The sequence below is a fragment of the Hemitrygon akajei genome, chromosome 19, assembly GCF_048418815.1.
Source record: "Hemitrygon akajei chromosome 19, sHemAka1.3, whole genome shotgun sequence".
In the NCBI taxonomy this organism is placed as follows: Eukaryota; Metazoa; Chordata; class Chondrichthyes; order Myliobatiformes; family Dasyatidae; genus Hemitrygon; species Hemitrygon akajei.
In genome coordinates this window covers 60648598-60667562 of record NC_133142.1, presented here as the reverse complement: position 1 = coordinate 60667562, position 18965 = coordinate 60648598, and the positions used below count along the sequence as shown (strand labels likewise).

Here is an 18965-nt window from a genome sequence, read left to right as displayed (position 1 = left end):
ATCTCGTGTACCTTAACGTCATGAGTAGGTCAGTCGTTTTCAGTAAAAACTAACTTGGATCAAGGCATGCATAGCTAAATCTCAATTTGTGGATGATGCAAAGTTTGGAAATGGGAGGAATAAACCAGACTGCAAGACTTTAGTAGAATGCATAGAGGCATGACAGTTGAAATTTAGAGGCTGTGTGAAGTGATGCACTTTGTTAGAAAGATCAAGGAAAGGTAATAGAGAAGATAAGTTTTACAGCCACACATTCTTTGGAGCTGCCATGTGAACTGAAGGCAATTAGGAAAGCATCGGCATCTTGGAATCCACATGAAAAGATTCGGAACAAGAAGGCAGCTGGAGAGCACCTAAGGATTTCCAGCTGGAAGACATTGAGTTCTCGGGGGAAGAGAGAGGCCAGACTGCGCAGGCGCATGATGTTAGCCGGTTGAGCGTGAACAGTTTAAAAAGGCAACCATATCCAGCGGACAGTGGAGTGAGAGGCAGCAGAGTGAAAGGGCTTTGGCTCAACGGGCTTCGGTGGTAACAGGGCGAGGTGAGGCAGTTGTTGATTGCAAGAGGAAGTAGTATGTGTGTGAGGCTGGTTTTCCGTGGTCGGTGTCAGATGTGGGAGGTCCTGGAGTTTCCTGGTGTTCTGGACAGCCACATCTGCACCCAGTGCATCGAGATGCAACTCCAAAGGGACCATGTTAGGGAACTGAAGATGCAGCTTGATGACCTTCATTTGGTCAGGGAGAGTGAGGAGGTGATGGAGAGGAGTTACAGACAGGTGGTCTCTCCGGGGCCACAGGTGACAGAGAAATGGGTTACAGTCAGCAGAGGGAAGGGGAAGAGTCAGGTACCAGAGAGTACCCCTATGGCTGTACCCCTTGACAATAAGTACTCCTGTTTGAGTACTGTTGGGAGGGACAGCCCACCTGGGGGAAGCGACAGTGGCCATGCCTCTGGCACAGTCTGGCCCTGTGGCTCAGAAGGGTAGGGAAAGGAAGAGGAAGGCAGTAGTGATAGGGGACTCCATAGTCAGGGGTTCAGACAGGCGATTCTGTGGATGCAGGAAAGAAACTCAATGGTAGTTTGCCTCCCAGGTGCCAGGGTCCGGGATGTTTCTGATTGCGTCCAAGATATCCTGTGGTGGGAGGGAGAACAGCCAGAGGTCGTGGTACATATTGGTACCAATGACATAGGTAGAAAAAGGGAAGAGATCCTAAAAGAAGACTACAGGGAGTTAGGAAGGAAGATGAAAAGCAGGATCTCAAAGGTAGTAATCTCGGGATTACTGCCTGTGCCACGCGACAGTGAGAATAGGAATAGAATGAGGTGGAGGATAAATCCGTGGCTGAGGGATTGGAGGGCAGGGATTCAAGTTTCTGGATCATTGGGACCTCTTTTGGGGCAGGTGTGACCTGTACAAAAAGGACAGGTTACACTTGAATCCTAGGGGGACCAATATCCTGGTGGGGAGATTTGCTAAGGCTACTGGGGAGACTTTAAGCTAGAATGGTTGGAGGTGGGAATCAAATTGAAGAGACTAGGAGAGAGGAGGTTAGTTCACAAATAGAGAAAGCTTGTAGACAGTGTGAGAGGGAGGATAGGCAGGTGATAGAGAAGGGGAGAGCTCAGACTGAAGATGTAGGGGAGAAGGAAGAAAAAGTAGTAAAGTTGTTTGCACCATTAGGGATAAACAAGAGAGTAAGAGGTGGAGAATTTCTTAAATGCATTTATTTTAATGCTAGGAGCATTGTAAGAAAGGTGGATGAGATTAGAGCATGGATTGATACCTGGAAATGATGCTGTAGCGATTAGTGAAACATGGTTGCAGGAGGGGTGTGTTTGGCAACTAAATATTACTGGATTTCATTGCTTCAAGTGTGATAGAACCACAGGGGCAGAGGGGGAGGTGTTGCATTGCTTGTCAGAGAAAATATTACAGCGGTGCTTTGGCAGGATAGATTAGAGGGCTCATCTAGGGAGACTATTTGGATGGAATTGAGGAATGGGAAAGGTGTAGTAACACTTATAGGGGTGTGTTATAGACCACCTAATGGGGAGCAAGAGTTAGAGGAGCAAATTTGTAAGGAGATAGCAGATATTTGCAGTAAGCACAAGGTTTGATTGTGGGAGATTTTAATTTTCCACACATAGATTGGGAAGCCCATTCTGTAAAAGGGCTGGATGGTTTGGAGTTTGTAAAATGTGTGCAGGATAGTTTTTGCAGCAATACATAGAGTTATCAACTAGAAAAGGGGTAGTGTTGGATCTCCTGTTAGGGAATGAGATAGGTCAAGTGCCAGAGGTATGTGTTGGGGAGCATTTGGGTCCGGTGATCACAATGCCATTAATTTCAATATAATTATGAAGAATAGGACTGGACCCCAGGGTTGAGATTTTTGATTGGAGAAAGGCTAACTTTGAGGAGATGCAAAAGGATTTAGAAGGAGTGGATTGGGACAATTTGTTTTATGGGAAGGATGTAATAGCAAAATGGAGGTCATTTAAAGGTGAAATTTTGAGGGTACAGAATCTTTATGTTCCTGTTAGGTTGAAAGGAAAGGTTAAAAATTTGAGGGAGCCATGGTTTTAAAGGGATATTGGAAACTTGGTTCGGAAAAAGAGAGAGATCTACAATAAATATAGGCAGCATGGAGTAAATGAGGTGCTCGAGGAATATTAAGAATGTAAAAAGCATCTGAAGAAATTAGAAAAACTAAAAGATATGAGGTTGCTTTGGCAAGTAAGGTGAAAATAAATCCAAAGGGTTTCTACAGTTATATTAATAGCAAAAGAATAGTGAGGGATAAAATTGGTCCCTTAGTGAATCAGAAAGGATAGCTAGTGTGGATCCAAAAGAGAAGGGGGAGATTTTGAACAATCTCTTTTCTTCGGTATTCACTAAGGAGAAGGATATTGAATTGTGTAAGGTAAGGGAAACAACTAGGGTAATTATGGAAACTATGATGATTAAAGAGGAGGAAGTACTGGTGCTTTTAAAGAATATAAAAGTGGATAAATCTCCGGGTCCTGACAGGATATTCCCTAGGACCTTGAGGGAAGTTAGTGTAGAAACAGCAGGGGCTCTGACAGAATTTCTTCAAATGTCATTAGAAACGGGGATGCTGCCAGAGGATTGGCGTATTGCTCATGCGGTTCCATTGTTTAAAAAGGGTTCTAAGAGTAAACCTAACAATTATTGGCCTGTAGGTTTGACGTCAGTGGCAGGTAAATTACTGGAAAGTACACTTAGAGATGGTATATATAATTATCTGGATAGACAGGGTCTGATTAGGAACAGTCAACATGGATTTGTGAGTGGAAGTTTATGTTTGACAAATCTTATTGAATTTTTTGAAGAGGTTACTAGGAAAGTTGACGAGGGTAAAGCAGTGGATGTTGTCTATACGGACTTCAGTAAGGTCATTGACAAGGTTCCACATGGAAGGTTAGTTAGGAAGGTTCAATCGTTAGGTATTAATATTGAATTAGTAAAATGGATTCAACAGTGGCTGGTTGGGAGATTTGTCAGGTTGGAGGCTGGTGACTAGTGATGTGCCTCAGGGATCTGTACTGGGTCCAATGTTGTTTGTCATATACATTAATGATCTGGATGATGGGGTGGATTAGTGAGTATGCGGATGATACTAAGGTAGGTGGCGTTGTGGATAATGAAGTAGGTTTTCAAAGCTTGCAGAGAGATTTAGGCCAGTTAGAAGAGTGGGCTTAAAGATGGCAGATGGAGTTTAACACTGATAAATGTGAGGCGCTAGAGTTTGGTAGGACTAATCAAAATAGGACATAGATGCTAAATGGTAGGGCATTGAGGAATGCAGTAGCACAGAACGATCTAGGAATAATGGTTGATAGTTCCCTGAAGGTGGAATCTCATGTGGATAGGGTGGTGAAGAAAGCTTTTGGTATGCTGGCCTTTATAAATCAGAGTATAGGAGTTGGGATGTAATGTTAAAATTGTACAAGGCATTGGTGAGGCCAAATTTGGAGTACTGTGTACAGTTCTGGTCACCAAATTATAGGAAAGATGTTACTTGGGTTTCAGCACCTAAGTTACAGAGAAAGGTTGAACAAGTTAGGTCTTTATTCTTTGGAGCGTAGAAGGTTGAGTGGGGACTTGATAGAAGTATTTAAAATTATGAGGGGGATAGATAGAGTTGATGTGGATAGGCTTTTTCCATTGAGAGTAGGGGAGATTCAAACAAGAGGACATGAGTTGAGAGTTAAGGGGCAAAAGTTCAGGGGTAACATGAGGGGGAACTTCTTTACTCAGAGAGTGGTAGCTGTGTGGAACAAGCTTCCAGTAGAAGTGGTAGAGGCAGGTTCAATTTTGTCATTTAAAAAAAAATTGGATAGGTATATGGACAGGAAAGGAATGGAGGGTTATGGGCTGAGTGCAGGTCGCTGAGACTAGGTGAGAGTAAGCATTCGGCACGGACTAGAAGGGCCGAGATGGCCTGTTTCCGTGCTGTAATTGTTATATGGTTATATATAGTTCTAACTTTCTTCCCTCTCACTGCACCAGCTTCGAGGTTTATTTTTACTAGCAATCCAATTAATCTGTTCCATAGATTCAGTACCTTTCAGTACTATATCCTTGTAAAAATTGCCTTGCTAACAGTTTAAACTGGTCCCTGGAACTTGAAAATCAGTCAGAATACAGGTTTTAGGTTTTATCAAATTTCTTGTGATTCAGCTATGTATACACATCTTGAACGCCGTTTCGAAAGATGAAAATTTACATTTTTCTACTCTCACGACTATTCCCTCCGAGCAGTTATCTACCTGTTTTGCACTGGCCACCTGGAACGGTGAATAGAAATAGCTGGAGGCTTCAGCTATAACACTAAAAGTTTGACACCTCTGACTTTCACTTTAATACTTCAGCTCTGTGTGGCTTGATTTGACTGAGATGGATTGCTTGGGCATATGAAATTTCAAATTTTTGGCCATTTTAAAATTATTCATAAATGTGCTGTAACTAATGCTTATACACTTAATGTTCTGTTGCCTTCAAATCCATTTAATATGCCTATAGTTAAAATGGAAATTAAAACTGCAGATGTTAAAATCCAAAATGAAAATGGAATACACAGCAAATACTTATCAGGCTAGTTACTATTAGTACTATGGGCTACATAATGATAGCAAAGTGCAGCACAAAAACAGGACCTTCAGCCCATGTCAAACCATTAACTGCCTAATCCTACTGACCTGCACTCAGACCATAGCCATCCATACCCCCACCATCCATGTACCTATCCAAACCTGTGTTAAACACTGAAATCGAGCTCACATGCACCACTTGCGATTTCAGTTTGATCCACACTCATGACCCTCTGAAGTTTCTCCTCAAGTTCCCCTTAAACTTTTCACTTTTCACCATTAACCCATTACCTGCAGTAGAGTCCCACACAATCTCAATGGAAAAAGCCTGTTTGCATTTACCCTATCTATACCCTTAATAATTTTGTATACCTCAATCAAACCTCCTCTCAATCTTCTACATTTCAAGGAATGAAGTCCTAACCTACTCAATCTTTCCTTATAACTCAGCATAATTGAGTTATGCTGTCTATATGGACTTCAGTAAGGCCTTTGACAAGGTTCCACACGGAAGGTTAGTTAGGAAGGTTCAATCGTTAGGTATTAATATTGAAGTAGTAAAATGGATTCAACAGTGGCTGGATGGGAGATGCCAGAGAGTAGTGGTGGATAACTGTTTGTCAGGTTGGAGGCCGGTGACTAGTGGTGTGCCTCAGGGATCTGTACTGGGTCCAATGTTGTTTGTCATATGCATTAATGATCTGGATGATGGGGTGGTAAATTGGATTAGTGAGTATGCAAATGTTACTAAGATAGGTAGCGTTGTGGATAATGAAGTAGGTTTTCAAAGCTTGCAGAGAGATTTAGGCCAGTTAGAAGAGTGGGCTGAACGATGGCAGATGGAGTTTATTGCTGATAAGTGTGAGATGCTACATTTTGGAAGGAATGATCCATATAGGACATACATGGTGAATGGTAGGGCATTCAAGAATGCAGTAGAACAGAGTGATCTAGGAATAATGGTGCATAGTTCCCTGAAGGTGGAATCTCATGTGGATAAGGTGGTGAAGGAAGCTTTTGGTATGTTGGCCTTTATAAATCAGAGCATTGAGTATAGCAGTTGGTATCTAATGTTAAAATTGTACAAGGCATTGGTAAGGCTGAATTTGGAGTATTGTGTACAGTTCTGGTCACCAAATTATACGAAAGATGTCAATAAAATAGAGAGAGTACAGAGAAGATTTAGTAGAATGCTACCTGGGTTTCAGCACCTAAGTTACAGGGAAAGATTGAACAAGTTAGGTCTTTATTCTTTGGAGCATAGAAGGTTGAGGGGGACTTGATAGAGGTATTTAAAATTATAAGTGGGATAGATAGAGTTGACATGGATAGGCTTTTTCCATTGAGAGTAGGGGAGATTCAAACAAGAGGACATGAGTTGAGAGTTAGGGGGCAAAAGTTTAAGGGTAACATGAGGGGGAATTTCTTTACTTAGAGAGTGGTAGCTGTGTGGAATGAGCTTCCAATAGAAGTGGTAGAGGCAAGTTCGGTATTGTTATTTAAAGTAAAATTGGATAGATATATGGACAGGAAAGGAATGGAGGGTTATGGGCTGAGTGCGGGTCAGTGGGACTAGGTGAGAGTAAGCATTCGGCACGGACTAGAAGGGCCAAGATGGCTTGTTTCCATGCTGTAATTGTTATATGGTTATATAACTTCAACATCCCAGCTTCTGTATGCAATACTTTGATTTACAGAAGACAATGTGCCAAAAGTTTTCTTTACGACCCTATCTACCTGTGCCGCCTCTTTCAATGAATAATGGACCTGTATTCCCAAATTCCTTTGTTCTACCACATTCTCCAGTGCTCTACCACTCATTATGCGAGACCTACCCTGGTTGGTCCTTTCAAAGTACAACACCTCCCACTTGTCTGCATTAAATTTCACTGATAATTTTTCAGCCCATTTTTCTCTGATTGTCTTCCTCACCTGCAAATTTGTTGATCCAGTTAACCAAATTATCATCCGGAGCAGTAGATGACAAACAATGGACCCAGCACCGATCCCTGTGTCACTCCACTAGTCATAGGCTTTCAGTCAGTGAGGTAACCATTACTCTCCAACTTCTCCCACAGACGTCCCCCACTTTACAAATGTTCGCTTTATGCCACTTTGCTTTTACAAAAGACCTACATTAGTAACCTGTTTTCGCATTACAGATGATTTTCGCTTTTACAAAAATTTTTCCCATATAAATTAATGGTTCTTCACTTTACGCCATTTCTGCTTAAGAAAGGTTTCATGGAACACTCTACCTTTGTGGGGGGGGGGAGAACACCTGTATCTAATCCAATTTACTACCTCATCCAAGAAACTGAACTTTCCTGACCAACCTCCCATGTGGAACTTTGTTGAAGGGCTTATTAAAGGCCATATAGACAATATCCACTGCTTTGCCTTCAACTTCCCTGGCAAGACTATAAAACACTTCCACAAAAAGACTCCAAGATTGGTTGGACACGACCTACCATGCACAAAGCCATCCTGACTATCCCTAATCAGCCCCTATCTAACCAAATACTCATATCCAGTCACTTGCAATACATCCCAGTAACTTTCCCACTACTATGTCAGGCTCACTGGCCTACAATTTCCTTGTTTATTTTTAAAGCCTTAATAAATAACAGAACATTAGCTATCCTCTGGTACCTCACCTGTCGTCCATGATGATTTAAATATCTCTGCAAGGGCCCTGCAATTTCTGCACTTCCCTCCCAACAGGGTCCAAGGGACAGCCTGCCTCAAACCAGCAAACATCCCTTCCTCTGCAATCTGTATAGGAATCATAACCTCGCTGCTGCTTTTCCTTATTTCTAAAGACTGCCTCCTGAGTAAATGAAAATGAAAGAAATCCATTTTAAATTTCCCCATCTCTTTTGGCTCCCCACAAACTACCATTCTGATCTTCCACAGAAGACCAACTTTGTCCCTTGCAAATCTTTTGCTCTTAACATATCCACAGAATCCCATTGAATTCTCCTTCACCTCATCTGCTCGGGCAACTTTATGCCTTCTTTTAGCCCTCCTGATTTTTTTCCTTAGGTGCTCTCTTGCATTTCTTATACTTCATAAGTACATCATTTGTTTCTTTTATTTTGACAGGCACTTTGTACTCTCAAAATTTCACTTTTGAAGGCCTCCCACTTACCAAGTATGCATTTGCCAGAAAGCAGCCTGTCCTGATCCACATGTACTGCATATGTTAATCAAAATGGCTTCTTTGTTTGTTAAAAGTAAAACTGCTTCTTCGTTATGCATACTAGTGACAGTACTCTTCTTGCAGAGCACTCTCAAAGCTTGCTTGGGTTAAAGTTACTGATAACAGGGATTGTATTCATTTGTTAACCAATTGGGTTAGATGTTATTTTCTCTTGTGGGTCTGTGAGCTGTGATTGTGCGGGCTTTTGGGGAGTTGGGAAGGAGACCGCGAGGAAGGTGGATGGGTGCGGCACGGCTGGTCGATCACTGAGGGTGGTCCCAGGTGCTTGGGTCATGGAGGTCAGAGAAGATCGGAATGGTGGGAAGAATCGATGGTTGAGCTCCAATGATGTGTACTAATTGGCTGAACTCTGATGAGTTTTGGTGCCTTTTCTGTATTTTTTCCCTTCATATATATTGTATCGTTATTAATCACTTAGTTTTAGTAAGATTTATAAAATGTATTCTGTAAACGTACCTGGTGTGCGTGAGTTTGTATTAGCATGTATTTCACAGCATCCACGTATACAGGAGGCGCGATTTGGCGGGTGAAGTAATCTTCCCCTAGACATATACCAGCCGGGCATGTAAGTGTTATACACATTTGCCAGGTCCTTTCTGATACCATCAAAATTGGCCTTTCTCCAATTTAGAATCTCAATCTGCAGACCAGACCTATCCTTTACCATATTTACTTCAAAATTGATGGCATTATGATCAACATGATTCCCTACACAAACTTCTGTCACTTGCTCTATTTCATTCCCTAATAGCAGATCAAGTATTGCACACTCTCTCGTTGGGACTTCAATGTACTAATTAACAAAACTTTTTTTCTTTTACCAAAGTGCATGACCATACACTTCCCAACACTATTTCATCTGCCATTTCTTTGCCCATTCTCCTAACCGGTCTTTCTGTAGCCTCTCTCTTCCTCAAAACTATCTGCCCCTCCACCTATCTTCATATCATCTGCAAACTTTATCACAATGCCATCAATTCCATCATCCAAGTCACTGACATAAAAATTAAAAGGCAGTCCCAACACAGACCCCTATGGAATACCACTAGAAAAGCCAACCAGAAAAGGCTCCCTTTATTCCCACTCTTTGCCTCCTGCCTATCAGCCACTGCTTAGAGCATGCTAGTATCTTCCCTGTAATACCATGAACTCTTATGTTGTTTAGCAGCCTTCTGTGGCACCTTGTCAAAGGGTTTTGAAAATGCAAATGCACAATATGCACTGATTCTCCTTTGTCTACCCTGCTTGTTATTTCTTCAAAGAATTAAAACAGATACATCAGGCAAGACTTATCTTTAGAAACAGCTGATGTTATCTGAATTCACTCTTTGTTGTACATGAGTGACTACAGTCATCCATTTCTTGGTATCAAACTTCATACCGAAGATGATAATGAATCCCTCAGTCTTGATTTTCACAGACAATTGCTGGGCCACGTTGTTGCTGAGCATGAGCATGTCCTTAGAGCAGAGCCGCTTTCTGCCATTAGTAGTTGAATTGTCCACTGTTCATGATGAGATGTGGCAGGACAGAGCTTCAACCTAGCTCACTGGTTGCAAGATCACTGATCCAATATGCTGATTTGATGCATAGCAGATATCACCTGCAGCTGCACCAGACTGTCACCTTGCTGTCTTTATGTACGCATGTTGATCTTCAGGTATGCTCTTCCGCACCTAATCTGGACCAGGGTTGACTCTTTCATTGTCAGTCATGAAGTACCCGTCCAATTGGGAAAATAATTTTGTGATGATATTTATTCCTTACAAGCACTGAATCATAATCCTGTGGTCTCAATCCATTTACTCCTTGTGTCTCGGCTGCTCAACTAATTGTTGACATGCTCATTGCTTCTGTAAAAACAGGAAGCTGGAGAAATTGAGCTTTCAGTCTTTTGCATTTAATCTTGTATCCCTATTTTACATTGTATTCCCCACTACTGGAAGTCAACTTCACTATGTTTAAAACTGTTCTACAACATTACCTCTGCAAACATTGAAAGGTCCAACTTTCATTTACTTCCTCAAATCACAGTGAATCTGTGCAGCTAACATTCACTTTCAACATGATTTTATACTGCAGAATCCAAAGTTTTACTAAGTATTTAAGTTGTAGTTTGCTAAGATTACAATAATTTTAATTCAATATTACTTAATGCAAAATATTTTGTTTGCTCTATTACAACTGAACTACTTCAGCTAAAACTTTTTTGTAGCTATTTTGTGAACTTGATCCCCAAAGCCTCCTGCACTTCTAATCATATGCATTCCTCTTCTACCATTAGAAGTATAATTTTGCCAATATAACACTTCCATTTTCTGACATTAAACTTGATCTGGCACTGCTTTTCATACCTGCCCATTTCATTAACATGTCCTTGTGACCTTCTTTGCCCTGCAGAATTACGCCATTTCTCCCTAACTCCCTAGTTTAGTGTTTTTGAAAAAATTGATGTATCATTCTAAATTCAACATTTTAACATTTAAGACTATCTTATTAGTCGAGTAAGCCAGACAGATAATTGATCAGGAGAATGAAATCAAATCCTATGATAAAAGCTGGGGATGTTAAATTCAGCGAACCAAGTCATGTGGAATAAAAAAATATTGCTTACTGGTACTGAGTGCAAAGCTGACACATTGTCATAAAAACCTAACCATTGACCATGACTGCCCTCCAAAATAGCCCAATAAGTCACTAAGTTGTATCATATTACTGCTGCAATAGTTCATGGCAGTGATTCATGTATTTCACAGGGCATTTATAAATGAAAATTTAATTCTGGCCTTGTATGGGCTCATTTTTAAATGTTAGTTTAAAGTATCCTTGTCATTGTGTATTGGAGAGGATTTCCCTCATTATGTTTTCAGAGTCTGGCTTTTTTCCTATTACTTATGTCTGACTGTTCTTTTCACACTTTAGTTTACACCTAATTATACAGTGATTGATCTCTCAAGTTTAATTTTCTCATTATCTTTTTATTCATTTCTGCTACTAGAGCCTTGACCCTTGTTAAGGTATAACATTCTGAGCAATAATAGAGATGCACATTGTAAAAGCTCCATATGTCATTACCTTTCAGGGTAGTTAGAATAGTAATTACAGAATTATTGTCTTTCTCTTAATTTCTTCTCCCAGCTCCTTTCTGCTATAAGACCATAGACCCTATTAAAGGGTCTATAATATTTACCCCTTTGCTTCACCAAACCCTTGAAAAACAGCTAACCTACCCATCAATCTATCCATGCTTGTCATTCTTCACAAGGACTTCCCTAATATCCATCTAATTTGTTCCCTACCCACCAAAATCAGATTTGACGAACACCAACTTCTTTTTTGAAAATCTAAAACAAAAACATGCTGGAAATCTGAAAAAACTCAGATCAAGCAACATCAACGGAAAGAGCTGATGGTCAAGGTTCTGATGAAAGGGTGCAGATCCAGAATGTTGACTTTCTCTTTCCAATCCTGCTGAGGTTTGCTCTCTTCCTAAAACGTGTCCAGTTCATTATTCAACTGATATTCACAATTTTCTCTTTAAAGATTTTGGGATTTTCTCTACAGTAACTTTGAAACTAACATGTGGAATAATAACAACACACACAAAATGCTGGTAGAACACAGCAGGCCAGGTAGCATCTATAAGGAGAAGCACTGTCGACGTTTCAGGCCGAGACCCTGCGTCAGGACTAACCAAAAGGAAAGATAGTAAGAGATTTGAAAGTAGTGGGGGGGAGGGTGAAATGCAAAATGATAGAAGACAGGAGGGGGTGGGATGAAGCTAAGAGCTGGAAAGGTGATTGGCAAAAGTGATACAGAGCTGGAGAAGGGAAAGGATCATGGGACGGGAGGCCTCAGGAGAAAGAAAAGGGGGGGGGAGCACCAGAGGGAGATGGAGAACAGGCAAACAACTAAATATGTCAGGGATGGGGTAAGAAGGGGAGGAGGGGCATTAACGGAAGTTGGAGAAGTCAATATTCATGCCATCAGGTTGGAGGCTACCCAGCCGGTATATAAGGTGTTGTTCCTCCAACCTGAGTTTGGATTCATTTTGACAATAGAGGCGGCCATGGATAGACATATCAGAATGGGAATGGAACGTGGAATTAAAATGTGTGGCCACTGGGAGATCCTGCTTTTTCTGGCGGACCGAGCGTAGGTGTTCCGCGAAACGGTCTCCCAGTCTGAGTCGGGTCTCACCAATATATAAAAGGCCACACCGGGAGCACCGGACGCAGCCGACTCACAGGTGAAGTGTCGCCTTACCTGGAAGGACTGTCTGGGGCCCTGAATGGTGGTGAGGGAGGAAGTGTAAGGGCAGGTGTAGCACTTGTTCCGTTTACAAGGATAAGTGCCAGGAGGGAGATCGGTGGGAAGGGATGGGGGGGACGAGTGGACAAGGGAGTCGCATAGGGAGTGATCCCTGCGAAAAGCAGAAAGGGGAGGGGGGGGAGGGAAAAGTATGTTTGGTAGTGGGATCCCGTTGGAGGTGGCGGAAGTTACGGAGAATTCTATGTTGGACCTGGAGGCTGGTGGGGTGGTAGGTAAGGACAAGGGGAACCCTATCCCGAGTGGGGTGGCGGGTTGATGGGGTGAGGGCAGATGTGCGGGAAATGAGAGAGATGCGTTTGAGTATGAGGAATGCATATGAGGAATAATAGTAGACATCTCTCTTTTGGGCTTACATGTACATTGATCACCCACTAGGTGAAAGACTAGCAAATTTTCCACCTTGTTCTTCCCCCAACCCACTCCAGTTTTGAAACACACTGCCTGGAGAGCACTAACATCCAATATGAAAAAATAACACTTCTTTCTTAAAGACAAATAATCAGCAAAGTCTGTTTTAGACTCACCACTGTTCTTCATTGTTAAAACTAGTTTCCTACTCACCAGTTCTCTTTCAATTCCCTTATGATTCTAAATACCTCAAAGTAAATTTATTATCAAAGTATATAAATGGCATACAAGGTAAATACAAAGAATCAATGGAAAAACCACCAAGATGGACAAAAAAACCAGTGTGCAAAAGACAAAATGGAAATACAAAAAGAGGAGGAAAAAGCAATAAATATCAAGAAAATGCGTTGTAGAATCCTTGAAAGTGAGTCCACAGGCTGTGCAATCAGTTCAGTGTTGGTGTGAGCGAAGTTATCCCTCTGGTTCAAGAGCCTAATGGTTATGGGGTATTAGCTGTTACTGAACTTGGAGGTGTGGGTCCTGAGGCTCCGTTACCTCCTTCCTGATGGCAACACTGAGAACAGAGCATGACCTAGATGGTGCTCCAAGGAGTGCAGCCAGCTTCTCTAGTGTTTCCACAAAATAAAGATTTAGTGCATATGAATAACTACTAGAGCATAGAACATTACAGTATAGTAAAGGCCCTTCAGTTCAATATATAATGCCAACTTTAACCTACTCTAACATCAATCTAACCCTTCCCTCCTACATAGACTTCCACTTTTGTAATCATCCACATACCAACCACCACCCATGGCAGCATGTTCCATGCAACAAAAAAAATTTACATCCCCCCATACTTTCCTACAATCCCCTTAAAATTATGCCTCTACATCTTAGCCAGTTCTGCTCTGGGGAAAAAGTCTTGGGTTATCCACTTCACCTGTGCCTCTATCTGGTACACCTCTATCAGGTCACATCTCACCCTAGCCCACTCAACCAGGGACATGCTCTTAAATCCTGACTGCATTCTTGTAAATCTCTGCACTCTCTCTAAACGTTCCACATGCTTTCTATAATAAGACAACCAAAACAGAACACAATGTTCCAAGTGTGGTCTGACCAAGGTTTTATAGAGCTGCAACATTACCTTACACCTCAAACACAATCCCCCGACTAAAGCTGGCCAAAACTTCATCCTGGAATTTTTAGAAAACCACTTCTGCATCTTTTCCAGTGACTTCCCATCTTCCCTTAAGTGTGGCACAATACATCGCAACTCCTTTGTACTCTTTATCTCAACTAATAACTAGGCTCAAAGATCTCTTTTTAACTTCCCGCAATGCATTCATCTCTCTGCTCCTGTATTGTGTTCTCTACTTAATATTGTTTCTTCCCATTCTTTCTACCAAATGTAACTTCGCCGCATTAAATTTCATTTAGTATGGATTCCCCATTGTACTAGTCTGCTTTTATTGCCTTGAAAGTCTAAGGGTATTTCATCAAAATTCACTACACCCCCCAGTCCTACCCCAGCTGCAATTTTGGAAATTAGGCCCTGTGAACACATCAAAATACAAGGAAAGCAAATGTCCTTGTGCCAAAGCCTGTGTACACAGCTCCAGTCCTTACAATACTTTATTCTAACCATGCTGCTCCAAGTCTTCTTACAAGTTGAAATTTCACTAATTAATTTTAAGTTGTAAATTTGAAGCTGTTTGACATATGGAGTGAAATTTGATATGATCAATAGATAGAGAAAGTTAATGACAATGATTTTATGTCTGACCTGGTGAAATTGGTAATTTAACAGGTACATGTTCAATTTCTAATTCTGATTAGAAATCATCAATCCCTCAATCCACAGATGTTGGCCAACTGAGGGTTTCTAGTTTTTTTTCTTTACTTGAAATTGCCAACAGTTGCTTTTTGATAGACTATGAACATTTAAACTAAGTATGACAAGTATGTAGTAATAATGGAATTCAAATTGCATTGTCTCTCTACCGCAAGAGATGCACTTGGTTTCAATTTAGTTACACAATGTAATATTAAAGATTTTCAATAAACTGAGATAAACACACATCAAAATTGGTTGGAATATTCAGTACCTTCGCCGTTCTGCATCCTGCGGGTCGGTGCCAGGCAGACTTATCGTAATGGATGACGGTGCTCCAACATCGTATCGCTTGACCGTCTTCTTGCATATTCTGATCTTCACCAACACGCTGTAAATCACATTGGCCACTACCGAGACGAGCGGCTGCAAGATTTCGGGAAAGAAGGTGGCGAACGCGAAATGGTCAGACATGTCCCCTCGGCCTCGGCTATGTTTTTGATAGAAGCGCAGGTAAACCCAGCTAGACAGTACACCATACCCGTAGGATGCCAGCAAAGAGCTACTTAGCAACGTCGTCAAACGCAAAATCGCAACAAGTATCAAACCCATCATTGGAACATCTTTCATCCGCACTTGTGGCACCTTGAGCACCACCGTGTCTCCCATGGTCTGTTTTAAGGCCACCAACACTCCGCCAAGAAAACTTGACATCCCGTGAATGCGCACGGTAAATAAGTAATCCAGATTGAAAGTCGCCACGTAGTTCAGAAGATAAGAGAGTCCTCCAAGAATTCCCACCGACACGTTGACAACGGCGAAGAAGACTAGGAGTTCTAGTGCTCCCCAGAGAGGTTCCAGGAGCCGACCGGCTGCCACCACGGCCCCCAGACCAATACATACGTCCCAGATGTGGCTCTCCACCACGGCGTGTGTCAGCAAAGTCCAAAGCCAGAAGTTGGGGGGAAAGAGGTAGCCAGGAGTCACTCCCAGACCGTGTACCGTGTCCATCAGGAAGGAGAGGCAGTAGAGCGCCAGCACCGTGCCGCACAGGGCCTTCACCACCACGCTGGTGCTGGCCGCCGCCGCCAGGAAGTGTTGCCGGGCCACCGGCAGGTATCGCTTCATGACAGAGGATGGTGAACGCCTCACGGACTGTAGAGCGGCGGCGGATGAGACAGGGGAGCCGGGCCGTGCATGAGCTACACCGAATTGTCCGCGGGTCGGGGTTGCGCCGCCAACCAGCTCAGCCTCGGGCTTCTCCCAACGCTTACCAATGCGGGAAAGGCGTTAACGGGGCCTAGAGCTGCCACCGTCCAGTGCGGAGAGGGTTAGGGACCGTCTATATTGGGCATGTGGTGGTGACTTTGCACACCTAGCACAACCGGCGGCACCCGCCCCCAACCTGACACCAAAATGCCGAGGCCCCGACCGGTGTGACGGCGGGTCACACCGCACGACAGCAGCACCTAAGCCAGAGCCTCACTTTCGCTCTCTGCCCCGAACTTACATCATCAGACCAGCGTCCTTCCCTCACTCCTCCACGCATTGACATCATCAGATCAGCGTCCTTCGCTCACACTGCCCCGCATTGACATCATCAGATAGTGTCCATCTCCCAGCTCCGCTCGCATGAGACGATCAAACCAGTGTTCGCCCTTCGTTCGGCCTTGCACTGATATTCCTTAGTAACCATGGGTGCATTGAATTCAATTGAACTGACTTTACTAGTTACACCCTTCATGTACACGGGGAGTAAAAATGTTTACGTTACGTCTCCGTCTAAGTGTGCAATATGCAATTAATAGTAACATAATAGTATGTACATTAGGACAGACAATATAACAGAAACACAACTGTGTTGGTGTGACTTAAGCAGTCTGATGGGCTGGTGGAAGAAGCTGTTCCAGAGCTTGATGGTAGTAGCTGGAGCAGTTTGTGGTTGGGGTGACTCGGGTCCCCAATGAACCTTTCGGCCCTTTTTACACACCTGTCTTTGTAAATGTCCTGAATAGTAGGAAGTTCACAACTACAGATGTGCTGGGCTGTCCACACCACTCTCTGCAGAGTCCTGTGATTGAAGGAAGTACAGTTCCCATCCCAGGCAGTGAGAATGTGGAAAGTTAAAATTACCTACTATAAAATACTTATATTTCTTGCAACAGTCTGTGATCTCTTTACAAATTTGTGCCTCTAAGTTGCTAGGACTATCAGGTGATCTACAATATAGGCCCACTAATAATAACCTTTCTTATTTCTCAGTTCCACCCATAACCCCAGTCTGTACTGATGGAGTACAGTTGTGACAATTTCCCTGACTAGTAACACCACCCTCCTCCTTTAATCCCTCTGGCTCTGTCATGTTGAACTCCAGAATATCGAGCTGCCAGTCCTGACCCTCCTGCAACCAAGTCTCACTAAAGTTTACAACGTCATAATTCCAGCTGTTGATCCATGCCCCAAGCTCATCGGCCTTTCTTATGATACTTCTTGCATTGAAATATATGCAGCTCAGGGCTATGTTCAACATTTTGATTGCTGATTTTGTCTGAGATCTTACCAACATCTGCCTCCACAACATCTCCATTAACTGTTCTGGCACTTTGGTTCCCACCACCCCTCCAACTCTAGTTTAAACTTCACTGTGCAGCATTAACCTTCCCACTAGGATATTAGATCCCCTCCAGTTCAGGTACAAACCATCCTTTCTGTACAGGTCCCACCTTCCCTGGAAGAGAGCCCAATGATCTAAAAATCTTATGCCCTCCCTCCTGCACTAACTCTTTAGCCACATATTAAACTGTATAAGCTTCCTAGTTCATGGCAATGCTAAGATCACAACCCTGGTGGTCCTGCCCTTTAATTTAGCACCTATTTCCCTCCATATGCAGAACCTTGTCACTCATTCTACCCATGCCATTGGACCTGCATGGACCACGACTTTTGGCTGTTCACCCTTTCACTTAAGAATACTGAAGATATCCTGGTCCCTGGCACCTGGAAAGCAATATGCCATCCATGAATCACGTTTTTAATACATATAACCTCCTGTCTGTTTCCCTAACTAATGAATCCCCTATCACCACAGGTGCCTCTTCTCCTCCCTTCCCTTCTGAGTCACAGAGCAAGATTCAGTTTTACAGACCCAGCCACTGTAACTCCTCTTTGTTAGGTTGACCTCCACCCCCCCCCCCCCCAACAGTTTCCAAAATGATTTGTTAGAAGCCGCAGCTGGATGACTTCTCACAGTTGTAGTCATCAGGGACACTGGAGGTCTCCCTGCCTTCCCATATCCCACATGAGGAGCATTCAACTATCCTGACTGGCACCTCTACTGTCTTAACTGAGCAGATATAAAGAAGGGAAGGGAAAAAACTTCACCGAGAGCTTTTCTTTCTTTTCTTTGATTTCTCTGAGTGAAGCCTCAAAGAGCTAAAGCTCCAAGATCACCACTCTGACTCTGTCTACTCAGCCTATGGCCGCTGTGACGATGTTAGTCCTGTTAGTTTTTGTTCGGAATTTTGTTTTGTAGTTTGTGTTGGTTCTAATTCCAACTCTTTCGACATAACCTTGTGATTTTGTTCTTTCCTTTCAAGTAATTATCCAAATTTTTTTAAAGCTAATACTAAATCTATTTCTACCACCGTTTTAAGGGATCTATTACACAATATATCTATGCACTGTATAAACAGTGAAATTCTTATACCTCGTTTGGTTTGGTTGCTAATAATCATGAATATATCTCAGTCTTCATGCTCATCAGGAAGAGGTCCCAGACATTAAATCAGAAGAAAACATTTTCCTCAGTGGTTCCAGATTATTTGTCCATTCCCTGAGGAAAAAGGCTATAACAATGGAATGCTTGTAAATATTGATATCACTATGTCCTGAGGAGCTATTTCCCTTGAATGCCCAGAAGGCCAGCTTCTGACTATTGCACTCCAGCAGGGCTTTCAGCAATCTGCAGGAGCTGAATGTGGGTCACTAGTTCTCTGAGGGAGGCCAGAACTTTCAATTTCTGTAAGGCATCATGGAATCTCATCAGATTACAGACAGGCAGACAGACAGACAGACATACTTTACTGATTCCGATGGAAATTGGGTTTCGTT

At 42.6% G+C, this 18965-nt stretch overlaps 1 protein-coding gene across 2 annotated transcripts in view; it reads right to left on the bottom strand.

Moving 5' to 3' along the window:
• Positions 1–16382, bottom strand: part of tmem115 (transmembrane protein 115) — a 36841-nt gene extending 20459 nt beyond the window's left edge. Inside the window, exon 1 of one of the 2 annotated variants that reach the window (XM_073072603.1) lies at positions 15130–16382. In XM_073072603.1, coding sequence (XP_072928704.1) covers positions 15130–15983 — 854 coding nt within the window. In that variant the 5' untranslated portion in view covers positions 15984–16382. The remainder of the gene's footprint in view (positions 1–15129) is intronic. The other variant, XM_073072601.1, reaches the window with a different exon arrangement.
• Positions 16383–18965: the final 2583 nt, after the last annotated feature.